The sequence below is a fragment of the Protomyctophum parallelum genome (assembly GCF_964188405.1).
Source record: "Protomyctophum parallelum genome assembly, chromosome: 13".
Lineage (NCBI taxonomy): Eukaryota > Metazoa > Chordata > Actinopteri > Myctophiformes > Myctophidae > Protomyctophum > Protomyctophum parallelum.
In genome coordinates this window covers 119,410-142,078 of record NC_139708.1, presented here as the reverse complement: position 1 = coordinate 142,078, position 22,669 = coordinate 119,410, and the positions used below count along the sequence as shown (strand labels likewise).

At 45.2% G+C, this 22,669-nt stretch overlaps 1 protein-coding gene across 1 annotated transcript; it reads right to left on the bottom strand.

Annotated features, from left to right (window-relative positions):
* Positions 1–5,045: 5,045 nt before the first annotated feature.
* LOC310869600 (uncharacterized protein) lies at positions 5,046–20,740 on the bottom strand (the record flags this gene model as incomplete). The annotated part of the gene is made up of 6 exons (XM_083780414.1): positions 20,530–20,740; positions 17,976–18,090; positions 16,257–16,373; positions 14,603–14,719; positions 12,913–12,992; positions 5,046–5,116 (listed from the first exon to the last, which is right to left on the bottom strand). The coding sequence occupies exons 1-6, from the start codon at positions 20,594–20,596 to the stop codon at positions 5,046–5,048; spliced, it is 567 nt and encodes a 188-aa protein (XP_083636540.1). The 5' UTR covers positions 20,597–20,740.
* Positions 20,741–22,669: the final 1,929 nt, after the last annotated feature.

The window sequence follows — 22,669 nt, the reverse complement described above, 5'->3', positions numbered from 1 at the left end:
TCCATATTCATATGGTCAATGCCTGTGTGAAAAGTGGGAGCGATTGGTGCAGGCAGTGAGGAGATAATGAGGAGATAATGCGGTCGGACACACACTCACACACACACACACAGACATTCGGTGTGAATTGATTGATTGATTGATTGATTGAAATATTTATTAACAGTTTGTAGAATTTACAGTACATTTTAAGCACAAACTCAATACAAAGACTGTCAACTGTGAGTGGACGACCCAATTAAGCATTGCACTTGTTTACAACAGGGTCCACATTGTTCAATTCATCAAAACATTTAAAGACATACAAACATTTAGAGACATACAAATAGACATTTCTATGTAGCTAAAGTACAGAACAGGAATTCATCATATGGGAAGCAAAAAAGGGAAAATATACAATATACAGTGAGGGAAAATGGGGGGGGGGGGGGGGGGGTGGGGGGGATTCAGATTTTACAGAGGCCAGTTTCGAATTGCAGCCATCCGTAGGTGCCCTTTGAGAGCGGTTTTGAAGGAGTCAAGGGATTCACATGTCTTAATGACTGTTGGTAGGGCGTTCCACATTTTGGTGGCATAGGAGCGAAAAGAATTTAGTCCCTTGTTTGTGCCGAATCTGGGTTGTACTGTTGTAGGCTACATGGTTTGTTGCACTCCCTCTGGTGTTGTGGGCGTGGACTTCGTTTACATTAAGGAAGTATTTAGACAGGTACATGGGTATCTTGGTGGTGTATCGAATCTTGTGGACCAGACCCATTGCAAGATGCTGTACTCTGTCGTCGACCCTAAGCCATCCCAGCCTGTCAAAGTGGGCAGGGGTGAGGTGGGTTCGGGGGGTGAGGCCAAGTAGGAGCCTGACCAGTTTGTTTTGGGAGGTCTGGAGCCTTGTTTTAAGGGCCTTTGAGGTGCTGTGGTACCAAGAGGTGGATGCATAGTCAAAGAAACCTTGTAATTATATTATATAATTATAGTATGATATGATGATGATGATTAATTATGCTGTTCACTGGCGTGCATATATCCCTTACAAATAGGACGCTGGACAAAAATCACACCCGTGTGAAGTGAGTGGTGCAACTCCATGTGGGGGTCCCCGGGGGTCCCACATAATGGGTAACATTTGACTGGTAGCCTAATATGTTCTGTAAATTATTTCAGTGGTGATGATGACCTTTCACCACTAGGTGGTGGTACTGTAACACGTTATGATACCACCACCAGACATTGGATTCTGATGGACTGACAGACAGAGGCTGTGAGCACACTGACCCCTTTTCCACCAGTTGGTTCCCAGTGGGAACCGGTTCAGTTCTTTTCCATCAGTTGGTTCCCAATGGGAACCGGTTCAGTTCTTTTTGGTTTTTAGTCCATGAGCCAGAGCTCCAAAATTGGTGGGCAAACTATACCCTAGATTAAATTGTTTATAAACATGATAACCCTTCCACAGTAGTAGCTTTTTCGTGTTTTTGATTATTTTGCATATTTTCCTACATAATGCCTCATTTGCATATTTAAAAATGTAAAATTTGTAATACAATAAATCATTGTCTTCGTGTAAGTACTCAATTGGGGAAGTTTAATGGTGATAACAATCTAATATAGGTATTGTTTTGCTCCACTCAATTCATAATTCACGTTTCAATTTTGGAGCTCTGGCTCATGGACTAAGAACCAAAAAGAACTGAACCGGTTCCCATTGGGAACCAACCGGTGGAAAAGAACTGAACCGGTTCCCACTGGAAAACTAAACCTGCTGTAACTATACCTTTACAAGAGACACAAGCCCAAAAAACTAAACCTGCTGTAACTATACCTTTACAAGAGACACAGGCCCAAAGTCACTTATAATAAATAAGCAGACTTGACAACACTGAAACTGGACTTCCTGAATTACTATGAATTAGGACACACACACACACACACACACACACACACACACACACACACACACACACACACACACAGGGACAACAGGGACAACAGGTTACAACCCACTGCATGAGAGAGATGTACTGTATAAAGGTTGAAGTGGGAGAGAGGTGGGGGAGACTTGGGAGTTGGAAAACGGAGGAGGCGAGGCAGGACAGGGCTTGACCTGGCCTGGAGGTATACCATGAGAGGATGACTTGAATGCTTGGAACTTGATGTAACATGGGAGATGCCTCATTGATTGAATAAAAGAAGGACTTTGCCTGGGAAAACGGAGCTCATTTCTCGTTCTTGATAGAGTGGGGAAATAAGGTTATAATCTACAAACTCCTGGAAGAAAATATACCACAAAGGACCCCAACAATGGAGACAGATAGGCTATGGGCTTTCTTGGGTTTTAAATCCTCTTAGCAGGCCTTGTATTGAACTGTACTTAGATGTGCTTTTTGTCTGCAAACTGTTCATGAAGTATAAACCAGCCGACTGCATGTGAGCATTGCACCAGAAACAGGAGTAGAGCATATAATATAGCCATCAAATTGCTGGAGTTTTGAAGTCCAAGGGATGTAACTTGCATGTACCTTTATTCAAATTAAAAAAACGAAATAAAATATGTTCATTATACGATCATGTATTTACAAATACCATAATTTTTGTAGCGGCTCCTAGCCAGCAGAAATATGACAACGCTCCAAACTGATGTCTCAAAAGGGGTTTTTATTTCCCAACTTGACACCGTGAAAACTGTAACACAAAACATACAAATATTCTCTTAAACCACCATGAAATATGCATTTTGAATGTCCTTGTTGTGACTGTTGGTCAATCATGACTTCCGGATTATGGGTAAACAAACACAATGAAACGTAAACAAACAATCAAACAATCGACGGAACTACAACACTATTTACAAACACAGAGACCAACAACATGTAACGTACCGTGTGCGCCTTCTGCCGATTCTTTTAGGAGCTACTCGACATTCTATTATGTTTCTTATTTGAGGACGCTCTTTTTAGACTGGGAAGAGAGCTCCTCTCTCCCTGCAACTCTGTTCTGACTGAGCCAGCTCACACAGGTGCCATTAATACTGACTCACTCTACTCACAGGGCTTCTTCCTGCATGCCCTCACCAGGTCACAATGTGAACAGCATTAAAGGACAACTTCAGTTTTTTTCAACCAAGGTTCATGTTTTAGGTTGTTATTAGAGAAACTAAAAGGTGAGTGTTCTTTTTTTTTTTCATTTGCTGCTTTCTTTCGTTTTAGGGATTTTAGCTGTTTTTGACTATATTTACTATAGTCCTAATAAATGCCTGGAAATTTCATCTGGCCACAAAACATCACGAGATCTATACTGAATGTGTCAAACTGACATTGAGCCTATGACACACTGTGTGGCTTCCCCCCAGTAGGCTACCTTCACATTCAGTAGATCCTGTGATTTGTTTGTGGCCAGATGTAATTTCTTGGGGTTTATTAGGGCTATAGTAAATAATAAAATAATAAATCTTCATATTTTGTAAAAAAAAAAATACATATTTAGCCCCATGCTCGAATGCCCCCGCCCCCCCTGTACAAAACAGCTAAAATCCCTAAAACGAAAGAAAGCAGCAAATGGAAAAAAATAACACTCATCTTTTACTTTCTCTAATAACAACCTAAAACATGAACCTTGGTTGAAAAAAACTAAAGTTGTCCTTTAAAGACCAGGCACCACACACGGCATGCAAATACAATGTACTCAAAGAAACATACCTCTAATGTTCCCATATTGTATTTGCCGAAAGGCAAGTAATAAAATAGAATAGAAAAATAGAAATAGGAAATCCCATTGCTGGGACAGTTACAATTATTTATAGCCTACTAATTGTATCATTATTTAATACAAAAATGGCTGGATATCACTAAAATGCCAACTAAGTTACTGTCCGAATTTAATAACAACCATTCTAATTAGTTAAACAGCAATAAAATGAGCTTAATCAAAAATTGTTTTGATCATTTTATTTTTATACGGCTAAGATAATCATGGCATATAGAATGTTTTTTGCAATATATCAACTATTATATGGAAAATTACACATTTTATCCGTGTCCGAGAAGTCACTGTCAACTAAGTTACCCATTACAAAAACACCTCTCAAGGGTGTGTGTCATTTCTACATCACATGACAAGCTCCACATGATGTCATTAACTACTGATGAACAGACTGGCATGGCTCCAATGTATGTTCTTTCTCCTCTTTCTTCAATATTTAACATGAAGTAGTGTGTGAGTCATGTGTGGATTTATCGCATGTCAACAGTGTTACTACAATATTGTTATAAATTACTTTCAATTTAAACTTTTCTCAAACGTGGATCTAATATTTAGAAGAATCTTTCTGTAAAAATGCCATGTGGTGTTTGGTGATAGGCAGCCATGTTGATTTTAGACCAGAAAACAGCAAATATAATAATAATAATATTATATAAACACAGCAGATAGTGGTCTGATAGCTCAGGCCTTTCAATAGTCCTTTCCACAGTGATGTTCAGCCCTCTAGAAATCACCAGGTCCAGAGTGTGCCCATGTTTATGTGTAGGCCCAACAACATGTTGGATAAATTCAAAGGAGTGCAATAACTCTAAGAAACCCATAGCCACAGCATCTGTAGCATCATCCAGGTGAAGATTAAGATCACCTGAGATAAGAGTTCTGTCATAGTTAGTGGAGCAGATAGATAAAAGTTCTGATATTTCTGTTAGAAATATTGCTTTACTGCATGTTGGCGGGCGATACATGCTAATCATTGGCATAGAGGCTTGACCATGTATAGTATAGTGGCCTGGTATTCAAAAATGTCACGATTATCACCTGCAGAGAAGCAGCGTTGGTAATTTGTTCCCGGCGAGATGCCGACCCTGCAAAAAAAGAGGCATACCCAGGATGCAGACATGCCTCTAAAGTAGAGTGTGCCCTCAGACCCTCTGGGGGCTGTATTCCTCTCTATGGCATAATCCATTGTGAAAGTATTACCTTTGATATGGGTTTTCCCTTGACCTGAGAACCCCATGCCACAAATAACTGATCACCCTTCCTGAAGGGAGCAGTTCTGTCCACATAGTTTCAATGCCCTAACCGGGCAGATTCAGCCTCCTGTCCTCCACCGAGGAGAACGGAGGCGGATGGAACGCTACTAGGTCGACTGGAGCACTCACAGAGGGGAAATTATTAGGCACGAAAACCAGGTTCGGCCTAATAGACACTGTGGGCTGTATTTTGCGTGTCTTAAGTACCAGGTCTTATTACTTAACTTAAGACCTGGAGGCGTGATCAATGCCATTTGGCTATTCTTTGAGTGGTCAAAGAGAATTGACCACGCCTCCAGGTCATAAGTTAAGTAATAAGACCTGGTACTTAAGACACGCAAAATACAGCCCCCCGAGTTCCCACTAAATCTCATGCAGCTCGGGCTGACCAAGAGTGCATGCATGTCACTAGCACGCTTTGCAGTTGTCAGGGCAACCAATAGAACGGAAGAAACTTCAGGTCCACCTTCTCCAGCGGCTCAAAGGAATGATGTGATAGGGCATCCAGTACCAGAGTCAGATCCCAGGACGGGACCAGAGAAACCGCACAGGCACGCTTGACGCCTCTCTTGAACTGTCGAACCAGCAGGTGTTCTCCCACCGTCTTGCTTTATGCCGACATGGTATGCCAAAATGGCTGCCAAGTTGACCTTAACGGAGGCCTTCCAGAGAGGAGACACTCCTCTCTGCACATGCTTGCGAGGGAAAACAAGTAATCCAGGCCTAAGAAAACTATTTCGAATAAAAATAGATTTCTTTAAATGGAATTGTGTATTTTAAATATATATTTAACAACACAAATCTCGTCCCTGGCATACAATATTTACGTGTTTATGTGGGTCTTCTGCAGACAATACATCATTATTTCACAGTATGTAGAATGGGTACATTTTCCTTATATTTCACAGTATGCAGAATGGGTGCATTTCATTATATTTCACAGTATGTAGAATGGGCATCTTGACCATCTTGGATCGTATCTCATCAGGATCGTAACAACTGTTCTGGATGAGTTGGAGCTTTTGGAGGCTCTTTCTTGGGGACCTGTATCTCCTCCAGGCAGATGGTGAGTGTGGATGAAGGTGATGACAATGGAACTGCATTTCATGTAGACTTGTGTGTCATCAGCATAGCAATGGAAAGATATTCCATGCCTGCTGATGACTAGGCCAAGGGGCAGCATTTACAGAGTGACTGTATGTATAACAGGACCCCCTCAGAACTGTATTGAGAGGGAGGGGCCATCCTCTCAATACAATTCTGACACAAGCTGGCGAATTCTGACAATGTTCTCTGTTTCTCTTGCATCATTGCATAGAACTTTCTAATCTAAAGACATGGAGGCAGCTCTCTGTTCTCGCTCTCTCTCCACTTTAATCTTTTCCAGCTCTCTCTCCATCTCCTCTCTTCTCTCAGACTCCTTCATCAGCTCTTCTTCCAGCTCCCTTTTCTTCTCTCCATTTGTCTCCTCCCTTAGTTGTTTCTTCAGTTCAGCCACTTTATCCTCAATCTCACTGATGTGTGCCGTAAGATTTAGGATGGTTTCCTCTTTCCACACCAGAGCCTCCTTAAAATTCTTCTTCAAGCTCTCCCTCTCCTGCTCTTCCCTCTGAATCCCTCTGAATCCTCTTCTCGGCCTGGGCTTCTGCCACCTACAATTACAATTTAGGCATTTAGCAGACGCTCTTAATCCAGAGCGACTTACATTTAAGCAAGAACAAAAAAGCATGGGAATACATCACATAAAAGCATTTATCATGAAACATGCGTAAGCTAAGAAAGTAACAGTGGAATATCTATATAATGAAACTATACATACACTATACATATAAACTATACATATTTACTACTATGCTATACATATGTACTATGGCGTAGTAGTAAATATGTATAGTTTATATGTATAGTGTATGTATGTATGTATGTCTACAAGTATGTCTACAAGCTCATAGTGCGGCACCGAGTGCCGCACTACAAACTTGTAGGTCTGCTATTTTTGAAAAATCGTGAAAATGTGGCGCAAATCTTTGAATATATATCCTTTCACAGCGAATATTTTTAACTAAAATCTTTGCTTCTGAGGGGTCCCTGGAACAACATATTTTCAGATGGGGGTCGCCCAATTTCATATATTTTTGGGGTCCTTGACATGAAAATGTTTGAGAACCACTGACATAGAAACATAGGGTTTAACCCTGTGAGAACCACTGACATAGAAACATGGGGTTTAACCCTGTGAGAACCACTGACATAGAAACATGGGGTTTAACCCTGTGAGAACCACTGACATAGAAACATAGGGTTTAACCCTGTGAGAACCACTGACATAGAAACATAGGGTTTTTCAGAAAACTGTCAGGGTTTAGAAGACATTTGTAGAATCGTCCTCAGGTCTAAATTGGTAACCCATTTAGACCTGAGGACCCCTTTAGGACCTCCACGAGCGAACGTTCGAACCCCGAATGTTTTGGGGACAGCCATAATAAATTCCGGCCTCCTTTTATGAGCCGGGGTTTTTTGTGTTGTTTTTTTCCCAAGTGCCGTATCTGTTACTTTGGCTGCTCTGGCTGGCTGTGCCTGTCACGTCAGCGTCCACTGTCCAGATGCCGTGGCCGCGGTGCTCGGCTCGCACACAATACAACAACAAAGTTAACTTCGGGAGAGAGCCCCCACAGATCTGCCCTTCAGGCAACGAACGTTGGTTCTATAAACGAATACGAGAGGACTCGACCCGCCGAGTCTTCTTCACCTTTGGCGAGATTCCTTCGCCTTTTGGTGAATCTTCTTCACTTTCCGGGTCGAGTTCTCTCTGAGAACTCGACCCGGAAAGTGAAGTAGATTCACCAAAAGGGGAAGTAATCTCGCCACTGGAGCGCGCATCTAGCTACTGCATGATGATCATGCACGCTGACAGACACTGTCCCAACTCCTAACACTTGTTTGATTAAACATAATGTGCCACGAAAAATAGCTTCGAATAGCTTAGTTGGTTATTATCGCGTCGTACGTGTCCACAATATCGCCACGAACGGCCAACAAAAGACATCTTTATTCTTCGCCCGTGTGTTCCGTGCTGAAAATAGCTGATATACAAGCTCACAACGCGTCGCGTCCGGACACGTTGTGAGTTTGTAGATCAGCCACCCCCAGCATGCGGGAGAGATGCAGGCTCTGAGAACATTCAGAAACTTTTGCCTTCACAATAAAAGCATGCAAAAGCATTCAGCTTGTTGTAAATGCTGAAAATGCAGTTCTAATAGACCTACTTACTGACTGAATTACATCTGAATAGCAAAGCTAACAACGATGATGATGATGATGGCTACTGCTAATGACATATTAGCATGTGAGAAATTACAATTCATCTAATTCTAAGTAAACAAATTAGGCAATCAGGCAATATTAACATATCTATGACCAAGTTGCCAACAAAGCAAAACATGATTGTCTGCCATTGGGTGCTATTGATGCAGTAGGGAGTATAGGGAGATAAATCACAAACTATCATTTAGCCCTGTACTGTACACTCTGAGTTTAATGATATTAAAAACAATGAACAGTGACCACAGCCCCTTCTTTCTATACTGTAAATAGTTTTTCCTTTTTCTAACCCTGTATATATATCTGTACCCATGCTATACAAACTGTTAATACAATAATCAATTAATCAGGTACAACTGTTGAGCAATTACATTCTGCATGGTGGGCTACCAATAACCACAGCAATGTTATATTTACGTTCCTTCTCTACAGCTTAAATCAAATGGAAAGTAGTTTCCAAAGTGGGTTATCGTTTTTTTTTTTTTTTTTCTTTTTTTAATAATTAAAAACGTTATAAACGTTGCTGTTTCAAATGTTTTCCAAATGGGAGAGGTACGTGTTTGTCTGTGTGACACTGCTGTGCTGCGCCTGTCAGTGGCTCGTCACATGCAAGTTACTTTGAGCAGAGCGCTGTGGCTCTGAGTTTGAGAATAGACCCCATCGTCCAAGGGTGGGTGTGTGTGTGTGTGGTGGGGGTGGTATCTTAGCAACACTGAATGATCTGTCCCATTGGTCGTGTGCTCGTATCATGAGCCAACGGCTGCAGCTCTGAGCTTCCCAGACCCAGGTTCACATCTCAACTACAGTTCTACACATGCCGTAAAGTGAACTGACAGCCACAGGTCTGCTACCATATTAGCAGCGGTGAGCGCTCTTCTCTTCTCGTGAAGAAAGCAGGACAGAGTTGTCAAATAAATCCCGCCGTCATTCATATTGTATTTATTCTCCGACCCGACATTAAAATACGGAACAACGTGCGTCCTGTATCAGTTCATTACGGGGCTCGTGACAGGCTGCAGACACTTGAAGAGCTCTCGAGAGAAGAAGAAACTCGCCTGAATGTGAAGTAGCGTCGCCCCCGCGGCGACGCCTCTTCACATCTGGCGGGTTTTCTTAACTCGCCAAAAAGAGTAACACATCTCTCTCTCTCGCGCGCGCGCGCGCGGGTTAAAGAGAGACGCTCTCTCTAACACGTCTTTCTCTCTCTCTCTCTCTCTCCCTCTCTCCCTCCCTCCCGTTGAAGCACTGCAGTGTTGCACTGTTCTGATTTGATATTACCGGTATATGAAATAGCCTATCATACATTTTATTTTTATGTTATTATTTGCATCTGAACTTGTCAGTAGCCTAACTGTAGGCCTTTACCACAGTACTGTGGTAGTCTATCTCAGTTGAAGTTATATACCGATATATTTGTGAATGTGACCAGATTTGACTGAGGGACTGCCATTGTATTTTTTTTTTTCATGTCATATGAAAGCAGTGAATCATATACTGTAGCTTGAAATGACAATGACATTGGTTATTCAAGTTAAATTGATGTTATTATGGTATTTACCATAGGCAATATGCCAATAATGGAAAAACAGTTAACCCTCTAAGACCCAGCGTTGCTTTTTAGCAATTATTTTATTTTATTTAATTACTAAATTATTATAATTCTTTTCTGTTTTTTTTTCACCTAAACGTCATCAGTGATGACCATTGAGCACCTGCAACTGCACTATTCAATATTTCATGAGGACTTGGTTTCAATAGGCTACCATGAGCCCAATACATTTTACTGTGTTCTAACTGACCCAAAATGTGATTTGTTCATTATGATCAGTTTGAAAAGTAGAAATAAATTCCTCCTTCTTATAGCTGCCTCCTTTCAATAAAAGCCCGGTATCGGGATCGGTTGAGACAAATAATAGCCCGGGTTCCTAAAAGAGGATTTACGGTATGTATAAAAAACAAGGGACATTTAAGTAGGGGGGCCCCTACAGGAACAGGGAACCTTCCTAGACCCCTGGAGGAACAGGGACCTTGAACCTTGAACCTTGAACCTACCCTAGGGGACACGGGGAGAACATGTGAGGGTACCTACCCTAGGGGACACGGGGAGAACATGTGAGGGTACCTACCCTAGGGGACACGGGGAGAACATGTGAGGGTACCTACCCTAGGGGACACGGGGAGAACATGTGAGGGTACCTACCCTAGGGGACACGGGGAGAACATGTGAGGGTACCTACCCTAGGGGACACCGGGAGAACATGTGAGGGTACCTACCCTAGGGGACACGGGGAGAACATGTGAGGGTACCTACCCTAGGGGACACGGGGAGAACATGTGAGGGTACCTACCCTAGGGGACACGGGGAGAACATGTGAGGGTACCTACCCTAGGGGACACGGGGAGAACATGTGAGGGTACCTACCCTAGGGGAAACGGGGAGAACATGTGAGGGTACCTACCCTAGGGGACACTGGGAGAACATGTGAGGGTACCTACCCTAGGGGACACGGGGAGAACATGTGAGGGTACCTACCCTAGGGGACACGGGGAGAACATGTGAGGGTACCTACCCTAGGGGACACGGGGAGAACATGTGAGGGTACCTACCCTAGGGGACACGGGGAGAACATGTGAGGGTACCTACCCTAGGGGACACCGGGAGAACATGTGAGGGTACCTACCCTAGGGGACACGGGGAGAACATGTGAGGGTACCTACCCTAGGGGACACGGGGAGAACATGTGAGGGTACCTACCCTAGGGGACACGGGGAGAACATGTGAGGGTACCTACCCTAGGGGACACGGGGAGAACATGTGAGGGTATCTACCCTAGGGGACACGGGGAGAACATGTGAGGGTACCTACCCTAGGGGACACGGGGAGAACATGTGAGGGTACCTACCCTAGGGGACACGGGGAGAACATGTGAGGGTACCTACCCTAGGGGACACAGGGAGAACATGTGAGGGTACCTACCCTAGGGGACACAGGGAGAACATGTGAGGGTACCTACCCTAGGGGACACAGGGAGAACATGTGAGGGTACCTACCCTAGGGGACACGGGGAGAACATGTGAGGGTACCTACCCTAGGGGACACGGGGAGAACATGTGAGGGTACCTACCCTAGGGGACACGGGGAGAGCATGTGAGGGTACTATAGGGGAAACGGGGAGAACATGTGAGGGTACCTACCCTAGGGGAAACGGGGAGAACATGTGAGGGTACCTACCCTAGGGGACACGGGGAGAACATGTGAGGGTACCTACCCTAGGGGAAACGGGGAGAACATGTGAGGGTACCTACCCTAGGGGACACGGGGAGAACATGTGAGGGTACCTACCCTAGGGGACACGGGGAGAACATGTGAGGGTACCTACCCTAGGGGAAACGGGGAGAACATGTGAGGGTACCTACCCTAGGGGAAACGGGGAGAACATGTGAGGGTACCTACCCTAGGGGACACTGGGAGAACATGTGAGGGTACCTACCCTAGGGGACACGGGGAGAACATGTGAGGGTACCTACCCTAGGGGACACGGGGAGAACATGTGAGGGTACCTACCCTAGGGGACACGGGGAGAACATGTGAGGGTACCTACCCTAGGGGACACGGGGAGAACATGTGAGGGTACCTACCCTAGGGGACACCGGGAGAACATGTGAGGGTACCTACCCTAGGGGACACGGGGAGAACATGTGAGGGTACCTACCCTAGGGGACACGGGGAGAACATGTGAGGGTACCTACCCTAGGGGACACGGGAGAACATGTGAGGGTACCTACCCTAGGAGACACGGGGAGAACATGTGAGGGTACCTACCCTAGGGGACACAGGGAGAACATGTGAGGGTACCTACCCTAGGGGACACAGGGAGAACATGTGAGGGTATCTACCCTAGGGGACACGGGGAGAACATGTGAGGGTACCTACCCTAGGGGACACGGGGAGAACATGTGAGGGTACCTACCCTAGGGGACACAGGGAGAACATGTGAGGGTACCTACCCTAGGGGACACGGGGAGAACATGTGAGGGTACCTACCCTAGGGGACACAGGGAGAACATGTGAGGGTACCTACCCTAGGGGACACAGGGAGAACATGTGAGGGTACCTACCCTAGGGGACACGGGGAGAACATGTGAGGGTACCTACCCTAGGGGACACGGGGAGAACATGTGAGGGTACTATAGGGGAAACGGGGAGAACATGTGAGGGTACCTACCCTAGGGGAGACGGGGAGAACATGTGAGGGTACCTTCCCTAGGGGAAACGGGGAGAACATGTGAGGGTACCTACCCTAGGGGACACGGGGAGAACATGTGAGGGTACCTACCCTAGGGGACACGGGGAGAACATGTGAGGGTACCTACCCTAGGGGACACGGGGAGAACATGTGAGGGTACCTACCCTAGGGGAAACGGGGAGAACATGTGAGGGTACCTACCCTAGGGGACACGGGGAGAACATGTGAGGGTACCTACCCTAGGGGACACGGGGAGAACATGTGAGGGTACTATAGGGGAAACGGGGAGAACATGTGAGGGTACCTACCCTAGGGGACACGGGGAGAACATGCGAGGAGGTTACTGAAGCTGAATTCAGCAGAATGGGCACTCTTCACAGACAGAAGGCTGGGAGTTGGAGACTCTGCTCTGTGGTAGACACTTCTGGAATCATACAGACAGAAATAACAATACATAAACAACAGAGACAGTGAATAATACTACTAGAAATAATACTAAGTAAATAACAGACAGTAATTAGCATAACAGTAGCTTGTATTCCATGTAGTACAAACGGTGCAATGGAATGATTTGCCCAAGGAGATAAAGACAAGTGCCTCTCTAAACACTTAAAACTTAGGTCAGGATTGAGAAAGCGTTTTTAGAATCCTGAATGGGTCTGTTGAATTGAGCAATTGTAACAGTTATCTCCTTAACACATTCCGACCAGGATTACTGCATGTTTTTGTGAGGCTACCTACCCTAGGGGTCACGGGGAGAACATGTGAGTGTACCTACCCTAGGGGACACGGGGAGAACATGTGAGGGTACCTACCCTAGGGGACACGGGGAGAACATGTGAGGGTACCTACCCTAGGGGACACGGGGAGAACATGTGAGGGTACCTACCCTAGGGGACACGGGGAGAACATGTGAGGGTACCTACCCTAGGGGACACGGGGAGAACATGTGAGGGTACCTACCCTAGGGGACACCGGGAGAACATGTGAGGGTACCTACCCTAGGGGACACGGGGAGAACATGTGAGGGTACCTACCCTAGGGGACACGGGGAGAACATGTGAGGGTACCTACCCTAGGGGACACGGGGAGAACATGTGAGGGTACCTACCCTAGGGGACACTGGGAGAACATGTGAGGGTACCTACCCTAGGGGTCACGGGGAGAACATGTGAGGGTACCTACCCTAGGGGACACGGGGAGAACATGTGAGGGTATCTACCCTAGGGGACACTGGGAGAACATGTGAGCGTACCTACCCTAGGGGTCACGGGGAGAACATGTGAGGGTACCTACCCTAGGGGTCACGGGGAGAACATGTGAGGGTACCTACCCTAGGGGACACGGGGAGAACATGTGAGGGTACCTACCCTAGGGGACACGGGGAGAACATGTGAGGGTACTATACCCTAGGGGACACGGGGAGAACATGCGAGGGTACCTACCCTAGGGGACACGGGGAGAACATGTGAGGGTACTATACCCTAGGGGAAACGGGGAGAACATACAAACTCCACACAGAAAGGCCCTTTCGCCAACCCCGCCTCGGGTATGGGCTCTGATGACGCAGAGGAGAGAACGCGCCCCCAGCGCCCACAGCGGGAATCGAACCCAGGACATTCTAGCTGTGAGGCGACAACACTACCGACTGTGCCACTGTCCCCCCTCTTGGTTTTATTTTTGATAAAGATTTTAAACTTAATAAACAAATCAGCTCCGTCGTTAAAACTCTTCTTCCAAATTCCAATCATCGCCACGGTCAAATCCTACCTCCCCTAAAAACAGCTGGAGATGGTTATCCATGCTTTGATTTCATCAAGAATAGATTATTGCAACTCTTTGTATATTGGCATCGACCAGGCATCACTCAGGCGTTTACAGCTAGTGCAGAACACAGCTGCCCGCCATCTCACAGTCAGTATAAAATATGTTATAGTGTATATCGTATAGTGTTATAGTGTATATTGTATAGTGTTATAGTGTATATTGTATAGTGTTATAGTGTTGTATATATTTATAGGAGGGTTGACATACTGTGAATCAGGAGGTCCAGGTTCGTTACTGAAGTCAGGAGGATTTCCTGGGTTAGACCAGTCACTCATCACAGACAGAAGGCTGGGAGTTGGAGACTCTGCTCTGTGGTGGACACTTCTGGAATCATACAGACAGAAATAACAATACATAAACAACAGAGACAGTGAATAATACTACTAGAAATAATACTAAGTAAATAACAGACAGTAATTAGCATAACAGTAGCTTGTATTCCATGTAGTACAAACGGTGCAATGGAATGATTTGCCCAAGGAGATAAAGACAAGTGCCTCTCTAAACACTTAAAACTTAGGTCAGGATTGAGAAAGCGTTTTTAGAATCCTGAATGGGTCTGTTGAATTGAGCAATTGTAACAGTTATCTCCTTAACACATTCCGACCAGGATGACTGCATGTTTTTGTGAGGCTACCTACCCTAAGGGTCACGGGGAGAACATGTGAGTGTACCTACCCTAGGGGACACGGGGAGAACATGTGAGGGTACCTACCCTAGGGGACACGGGGAGAACATGTGAGGGTACCTACCCTAGGGGACACGGGGAGAACATGTGAGGGTACCTACCCTAGGGGACACGGGGAGAACATGTGAGGGTACCTACCCTAGGGGACACGGGGAGAACATGTGAGGGTACCTACCCTAGGGGACACGGGGAGAACATGTGAGGGTACCTACCCTAGGGGACACGGGGAGAACATGTGAGGGTACCTACCCTATAGGGGACACGGGGAGAACATGTGAGGGTACCTACCCTAGGGGACACGGGGAGAACATGTGAGGGTACCTACCCTAGGGGACACTGGGAGAACATGTGAGGGTACCTACCCTAGGGGACACTGGGAGAACATGTGAGGGTACCTACCCTAGGGGTCACGGGGAGAACATGTGAGGGTACCTACCCTAGGGGACACGGGGAGAACATGTGAGGGTATCTACCCTAGGGGACACTGGGAGAACATGTGAGCATACCTACCCTAGGGGTCACGGGGAGAACATGTGAGGGTACCTACCCTAGGGGACACGGGGAGAACATGTGAGGGTACCTACCCTAGGGGACACGGGGAGAACATGTGAGGGTACTATACCCTAGGGGAAACGGGGAGAACATACAAACTCCACACAGAAAGGCCCTTTCGCCAACCCCGCCTCGGGTATGGGCTCTGATGACGCAGAGGAGAGAACGCGCCCCCAGCGCCCACAGCGGGAATCGAACCCAGGACATTCTAGCTGTGAGGCGACAACACTACCGACTGTGCCACTGTCCCCCCTCTTGGTTTTATTTTTGATAAAGATTTTAAACTTAATAAACAAATCAGCTCCGTCGTTAAAACTCTTCTTCCAAATTCCAATCATCGCCACGGTCAAATCCTACCTCCCCTAAAAACAGCTGGAGATGGTTATCCATGCTTTGATTTCATCAAGAATAGATTATTGCAACTCTTTGTATATTGGCATCGACCAGGCATCACTCAGGCGTTTACAGCTAGTGCAGAACACAGCTGCCCGCCATCTCACAGTCAGTATAAAATATGTTATAGTGTATATCGTATAGTGTTATAGTGTATATTGTATAGTGTTATAGTGTATATTGTATAGTGTTATAGTGTTGTATATATTTATAGGAGGGTTGACATACTGTGAATCAGGAGGTCCAGGTTCGTTACTGAAGTCAGGAGGATTTCCTGGTTTAGACCAGTCACTCATCACAGACAGAAGGCTGGGAGTTGGAGACTCTGCTCTGTGGTGGACACTTCTGGAATCATACAGACAGAAATAACAATACATAAACAACAGAGACAGTGAATAATACTACTAGAAATAATACTAAGTAAATAACAGACAGTAATTAGCATAACAGTAGCTTGTATTCCATGTAGTACAAACGGTGCAATGGAATGATTTGCCCAAGGAGATAAAGACAAGTGCCTCTCTAAACACTTAAAACTTAGGTCAGGATTGAGAAAGCGTTTTTAGAATCCTGAATGGGTCTGTTGAATTGAGCAATTGTAACAGTTATCTCCTTAACACATTCCGACCAGGATCACTGCATGTTTTTGTGAGGCTACCTACCCTAAGGGTCACGGGGAGAACATGTGAGTGTACCTACCCTAGGGGACACGGGGAGAACATGTGAGGGTACCTACCCTAGGGGACACGGGGAGAACATGTGAGGGTACCTACCCTAGGGGACACCGGGAGAACATGTGAGGGTACCTACCCTAGGGGACACGGGGAGAACATGTGAGGGTACCTACCCTAGGGGACACGGGGAGAACATGTGAGGGTACCTACCCTAGGGGACACGGGGAGAACATGTGAGGGTACCTACCCTAGGGGACACGGGGAGAACATGTGAGGGTACCTACCCTATAGGGGACACGGGGAGAACATGTGAGGGTACCTACCCTAGGGGACACGGGGAGAACATGTGAGGGTACCTACCCTAGGGGACACGGGGAGAACATGTGAGGGTACCTACCCTAGGGGACACTGGGAGAACATGTGAGGGTACCTACCCTAGGGGTCACGGGGAGAACATGTGAGGGTACCTACCCTAGGGGACACGGGGAGAACATGTGAGGGTATCTACCCTAGGGGACACTGGGAGAACATGTGAGCGTACCTACCCTAGGGGTCACGGGGAGAACATGTGAGGGTACCTACCCTAGGGGACACGGGGAGAACATGTGAGGGTACCTACCCTAGGGGACACGGGGAGAACATGTGAGGGTACCTACCCTAGGGGAAACGTGGAGAACATGTGAGGGTACCTACCCTAGGGGACACAGGGAGAACATGTGAGGGTACCTACCCTAGGGGAAACGTGGAGAACATACAAACTCCACACAGAAAGGCCCTTTCGCCAACCCCGCCTCGGGTATGGGCACTGATGACGCAGAGGAGAGAACACACCCCAGCGCCCACAGCGGGAATCGAACCCAGGACCTTCTAGCTGTGAGGCGACAACACTACCGACTGTGCCACTGTCCCCTCTTGGTTTTATTTTTGATAAAGATTTTAAACTTAATAAACAAATCAGCTCCGTCATTAAAACTCTCTTCTTCCAATCATCGCCACGGTCAAATCCTACCTCCCCTAAAAACAGCTGGAGATGGTTATCCATGCTTTGATTTCATCAAGAATAGATTATTGCAACTCTTTGTATATTGGCATCGACCAGGCATCACTCAGGCGTTTACAGCTAGTGCAGAACACAGCTGCCCGCCTTCTCACAGTCAGTATAAAATATGTTATAGTGTATATCGTATAGTGTTATAGTGTATATTGTATAGTGTTATAGTGTATATTGTATAGTGTTATAGTGTTGTATATATTTATAGGAGGGTTGACATACTGTGAATCAGGAGGTCCAGGTTCGTTACTGAAGTCAGGAGGAATGCCTTTAGACCAGTCACTCTTCACAGACAGAAGGCTGGGAGTTGGAGACTCTGCTCTGTGGTGGACACTTCAGGAATCATACAGACAGAAATAACAATACATAAACAACAGAGACAGTGAATAATACTACTAGAAATAATACTGAGTAAATAACAGACATTAATTAGCATAACAGTAGCTTGTATTCCATGTAGTACAAACGGTGCAATGGAATGATTTGCCCAAGGAGATAAAGACAACACACTTAAAACACTTAAAACTTAGGTCAGGATTGAGAAGGCGTTTTTAGAATCCTGAATGGGTCTGTTGAATTGAGCAATTGTAACAGTTATCTCTTTCACACATTCCGACCAGGATTACTGCATGTTTTTGTGAGGCTACCTACCCTAGGGGTCACGGGGAGAACATGTGAGGGTACCTACCCTAGGGGACACGGGGAGAACATGTGAGGGTACCTACCCTAGGGGGCACGGGGAGAACATGTGAGGGTACCTACCCTAGGGGACACGGGGAGAACATGCGAGGGTACCTACCCTAGGGAACACAGGGAGAACATGTGAAACGGGGAGAACATACAAACTCCACACAAAAAAGCCCTTTCGCCAACCCCGCATCGGGTATGGGCTCTGATGACGCAGAGGAGAGAACACGCCCCCAGCGCCCACAGCGGGAATCGAACTGTGAGGCGACAACACTACCGACTGTGCCACTGTCCCCCCTCTTGGTTTTATTTTTGATAAAGATTTTAAACTTAATAAACAAATCAGCTCCGTCGTTAAAACTCTCTTCTTCCAATCATCGCCACGGTCAAATCCTACCTCCCCTAAAAACAGCTGGAGATGGTTATCCATGCTTTGATTTCATCAAGAATAGATTATTGCAACTCTTTGTATATTGGCATCGACCAGGCATCACTCAGGCGTTTACAGCTAGTGCAGAACACAGCTGCCCGCCTTCTCACCGGCACTATACAATATGTTAGTGTATATTGTATAGTGTTACTGGTCCTGAGTCTTCAAAAACGAAATGCGTCAGAGTGTAACGGTGGCGGAAACAGATATCGTATTTATCCGTCCGATCAAGCTACGTTGAGATGACGTGTTATTCAGAGAGTGGTGTGTACCACAGGTGCGCTGGCGTATCGCAGGTGTATGTCATACTGAATTCAGCTGGTGCAAAGTGATCGGAAAAGCACCCGACAACCTCATCTGCATTGATCCACGCCCCATATCGAACCATAAAAGGCTTCAAGCATGACTCAGCAGAAAGCAGTTTGAGATCCGTCTGTCAAAAAAAGAAAAAAGGCTTTGCAGACGTAGCGGCTTCACAAATTAGGCCTAAAATAAAAATGATTGCTGGAAAGAAATCACAGCCGTGGTCACTGCTATGAATATAGCCCGCACTCTATTCATTTAATAATTCTACACATGTAGGAGCAGGACAGGCTTTTATGTTATGTCGTTTTTGCACCATTGTATTACCACTGTAGGCTACTCTATATGTACAAACTGACATCAATCCATCAAAGCACACCAAAGGAAATTAAAATATTTCCAAGCTTACAACGGTGCGTGCTCCGCTGAAGCAATATAATTACAATTTATTTAATTAAGTTCGGGACCAAGGCGGGTGCTCAGTGCTCACTCACACCTTTGCAGAGGTAAAACATATCCGATATTTAAAATATCGGATTGTCAATGCAAAAGTCGTCTTTTGAGAGAGAGCTAGAGAGAGAGAGAGAGAGAGGGAGGGGGGCATGGGCCCTCGACACTGTTTGCGCGATAAAGAACAGTAGCCTATACATTCATAAGTGAATAATTATAGGCCTACCTCGTAGGCCTGGGATCCTCTTGTCTGAAGAAATTATAATCCAGTGAGTTTATCCAGTGAGTTAAACTATTCTGTGTGTGTGGCATCCATGTGATCAATATCAATATACATTATTATAAATTCTGTCTGTCTGTCCGTCATGTTTGTGAACAAGCGCGAGTGGAGGTGAGCTGGCTTAAAAATATGATATGACTGGCCGACTTTCAAACACGCTGATGCCATTCATTAGGCTAATGTGGTCTTCTATTTTTTATATAGGGGGAATCGAACCCAGGACCTTCTAGCTGTGAGGCGACTGTGCCACTGTCCCCCCTCTTGGTTTTATTTTTGATAAACAAATCAGCTCCGTCGTTAAAACTCTCTTCTTCCAATCATCGCCACGGTCAAATCCTACCTCCCCTAAAAACAGCTGGAGATGGTTATCCATGCTTTGATTTCATCAAGAATAGATTATTGCAACTCTTTGTATATTGGCATCGACCAGGCGTCACTCAGGTGTTTACAGCTAGTGCAGAACACAGCTGCCCGCCTTCTCACCGGCACTATAAAACGTGAACACATTAATCCATTTCTGCCCCTCACCATTAGATCTGCTCAGATAGATGCTTTATAAATAAAGTTTGATTTGATTTGACTTGGAGTACACAATTCAGACACCAGATGGAGTTCATGTTTCAACCTTTGATCAGTAGAGTGGTGTCCATCTTTGAAGTAAATAAGTCCATGCATGGACGAGTCACTCTTCATGGAGACACAGCTGGGTACAGGAGAGACTGCTCTGTGATGATCAACCCTGTTACAAAGAGAGGATCAACAGGATTTATAGACAATCATATCAGGCTTGGCAATTTCATAGTCTAGGAAGTTCTACTCAAACGTGATTATTCTTAGTTGAAAACAAACAAAAAGCTTATAAAGTTAAACCTAAACATTCAGCTGTAAACATTGACCACAGCTATTTCAGTTATATAAGTTATATAAGGCGTTTACAGCTAGTGCAGAACACAGCTGCCCGCCATCTCACAGTCAGTATAAAATATGTTATAGTGTATATTGTATAGTGTTATGGTGTATATTGTATAGTGTTACAGTGTTATAGTGTTGTATATATTTATAGGCAGGGCTGCACACAACTTTTTTGGTCTAGTACTCAGAGGAGCACCTGGAGGAGTTAGTTGGTCTAGTACTCAGAGGAGCACCTGGAGGAGTTAGTTGGTCTAGTACTCAGAGGAGCACCTGGAGGAGTTTCTTGGTGCTCCTAAAATGCGGCGACCCGTCTCGCCGGATGGATAAAAGAGGGATGAATAACTTATAGCAAAACAATATTTATTGGATGAGTGGGGAGTCAATGGAGGGTATTGCAACTCTAGATTTAGCCCTAGATTGGCTCTTGTTGTAGATTCATCCCATTATTTAAAAAATCTAAATTTGCTAAAATCTAGGTCCATGTGTGGTCCAGCCCTATGGAATGCATATTATAATAAAAACAACGTAACACTTCCTAAGGATAATATGAGCATCAAAGCAATATTTAGATTTTTTATTATTTTGTATTTAAATAACCAATCTACTAGCTCACAACGTGTTGCGACCATGCTGCTCCAACAGCCGGAAAACAAACACAAGCACAGCGGCAAATGGGAAGAGTGCAAAGCATCCAAAGCATGCCCTTTTACACCGGGGACTACAGTAGTTTGCTATCTGAAACGGAGAAGACGAAACTATTTGTGTCAGGTTTTCCTGTCAACCGCCCTCCGCCTCCTCCCAGGCTCCCAGCAGAAAGCAGCATGGAATCCTCCCCCTTTTGAGTAAGGACGCGCTGTGATTGGCCAGTAGCCACTTTGAGTGGCAGTCGGTGGGAAATGCTCTCGCCACAGAATGTACTAGTATTCTGGCCATAATAATAATTCTAGGCGGCCCCGGCTGTTGGTACGCAGAAGCACTTCCCGGCGCTTGATTGACAGCGCATTTTGAATTTTGACGACGCATGTGCGGTGGCGCACCACTTATGTGCAGCCCTGTATATATTGTACAGTGTTATAGTGTATATATTGTACAGTGTTATAGTGTATATATTGTACAGTGTTATAGTGTATATATTGTACAGTGTTATAGTGTATATATTGTACAGTGTTATAGTGTATATATTGTACAGTGTTATAGTGTATATATTGTACAGGAGGATTGACATACTGTGTATCTGGAGGTCCAGGTTCATTGAAGTTAGGAGGAGGTCCTATAGACTCCAGGCTGCCAGTTGGAGACTCTGCTCTGTCGTACAGACTTCTGGAATAACATAAATGTTTGTGTGAATGAGGACCGTAGTGTATATATTGTACAGTGTTATAGAGCGTCACAGTCCCTCCCCATTTCAGAACGACGAGTGGCCCAGGAAATGAAATGCAATGCATTTCTCCCATAGGAGTTTCTTTAAGTATTTATTTAAAGACGGTTACGCCGCGGACAAAGCCAACTCGGATCGTGACAAATCATGACAATGAACACAATGTTTTGGGCCGATCAAATAATTTATGAGAAGAAAAACAAAACAAATAGTGTTGTCTCCTGCCTTGATTTTCTTCCCGTCACGACTAGCTCTAAATGATGACGTAAGTAATATATATAGTATATATATATAGTATATAGGCATATACTATATACGTATACATATATACTCTATACTCAATCAACTTACAACTACACACTTTATACAGTATAGAGTATAGAGTATATATGTATACGTATATAGTATATGCCTATATACTATATATATATACTATATATATTACTTACGTCATCATTTAGAGCTAGTCATACACA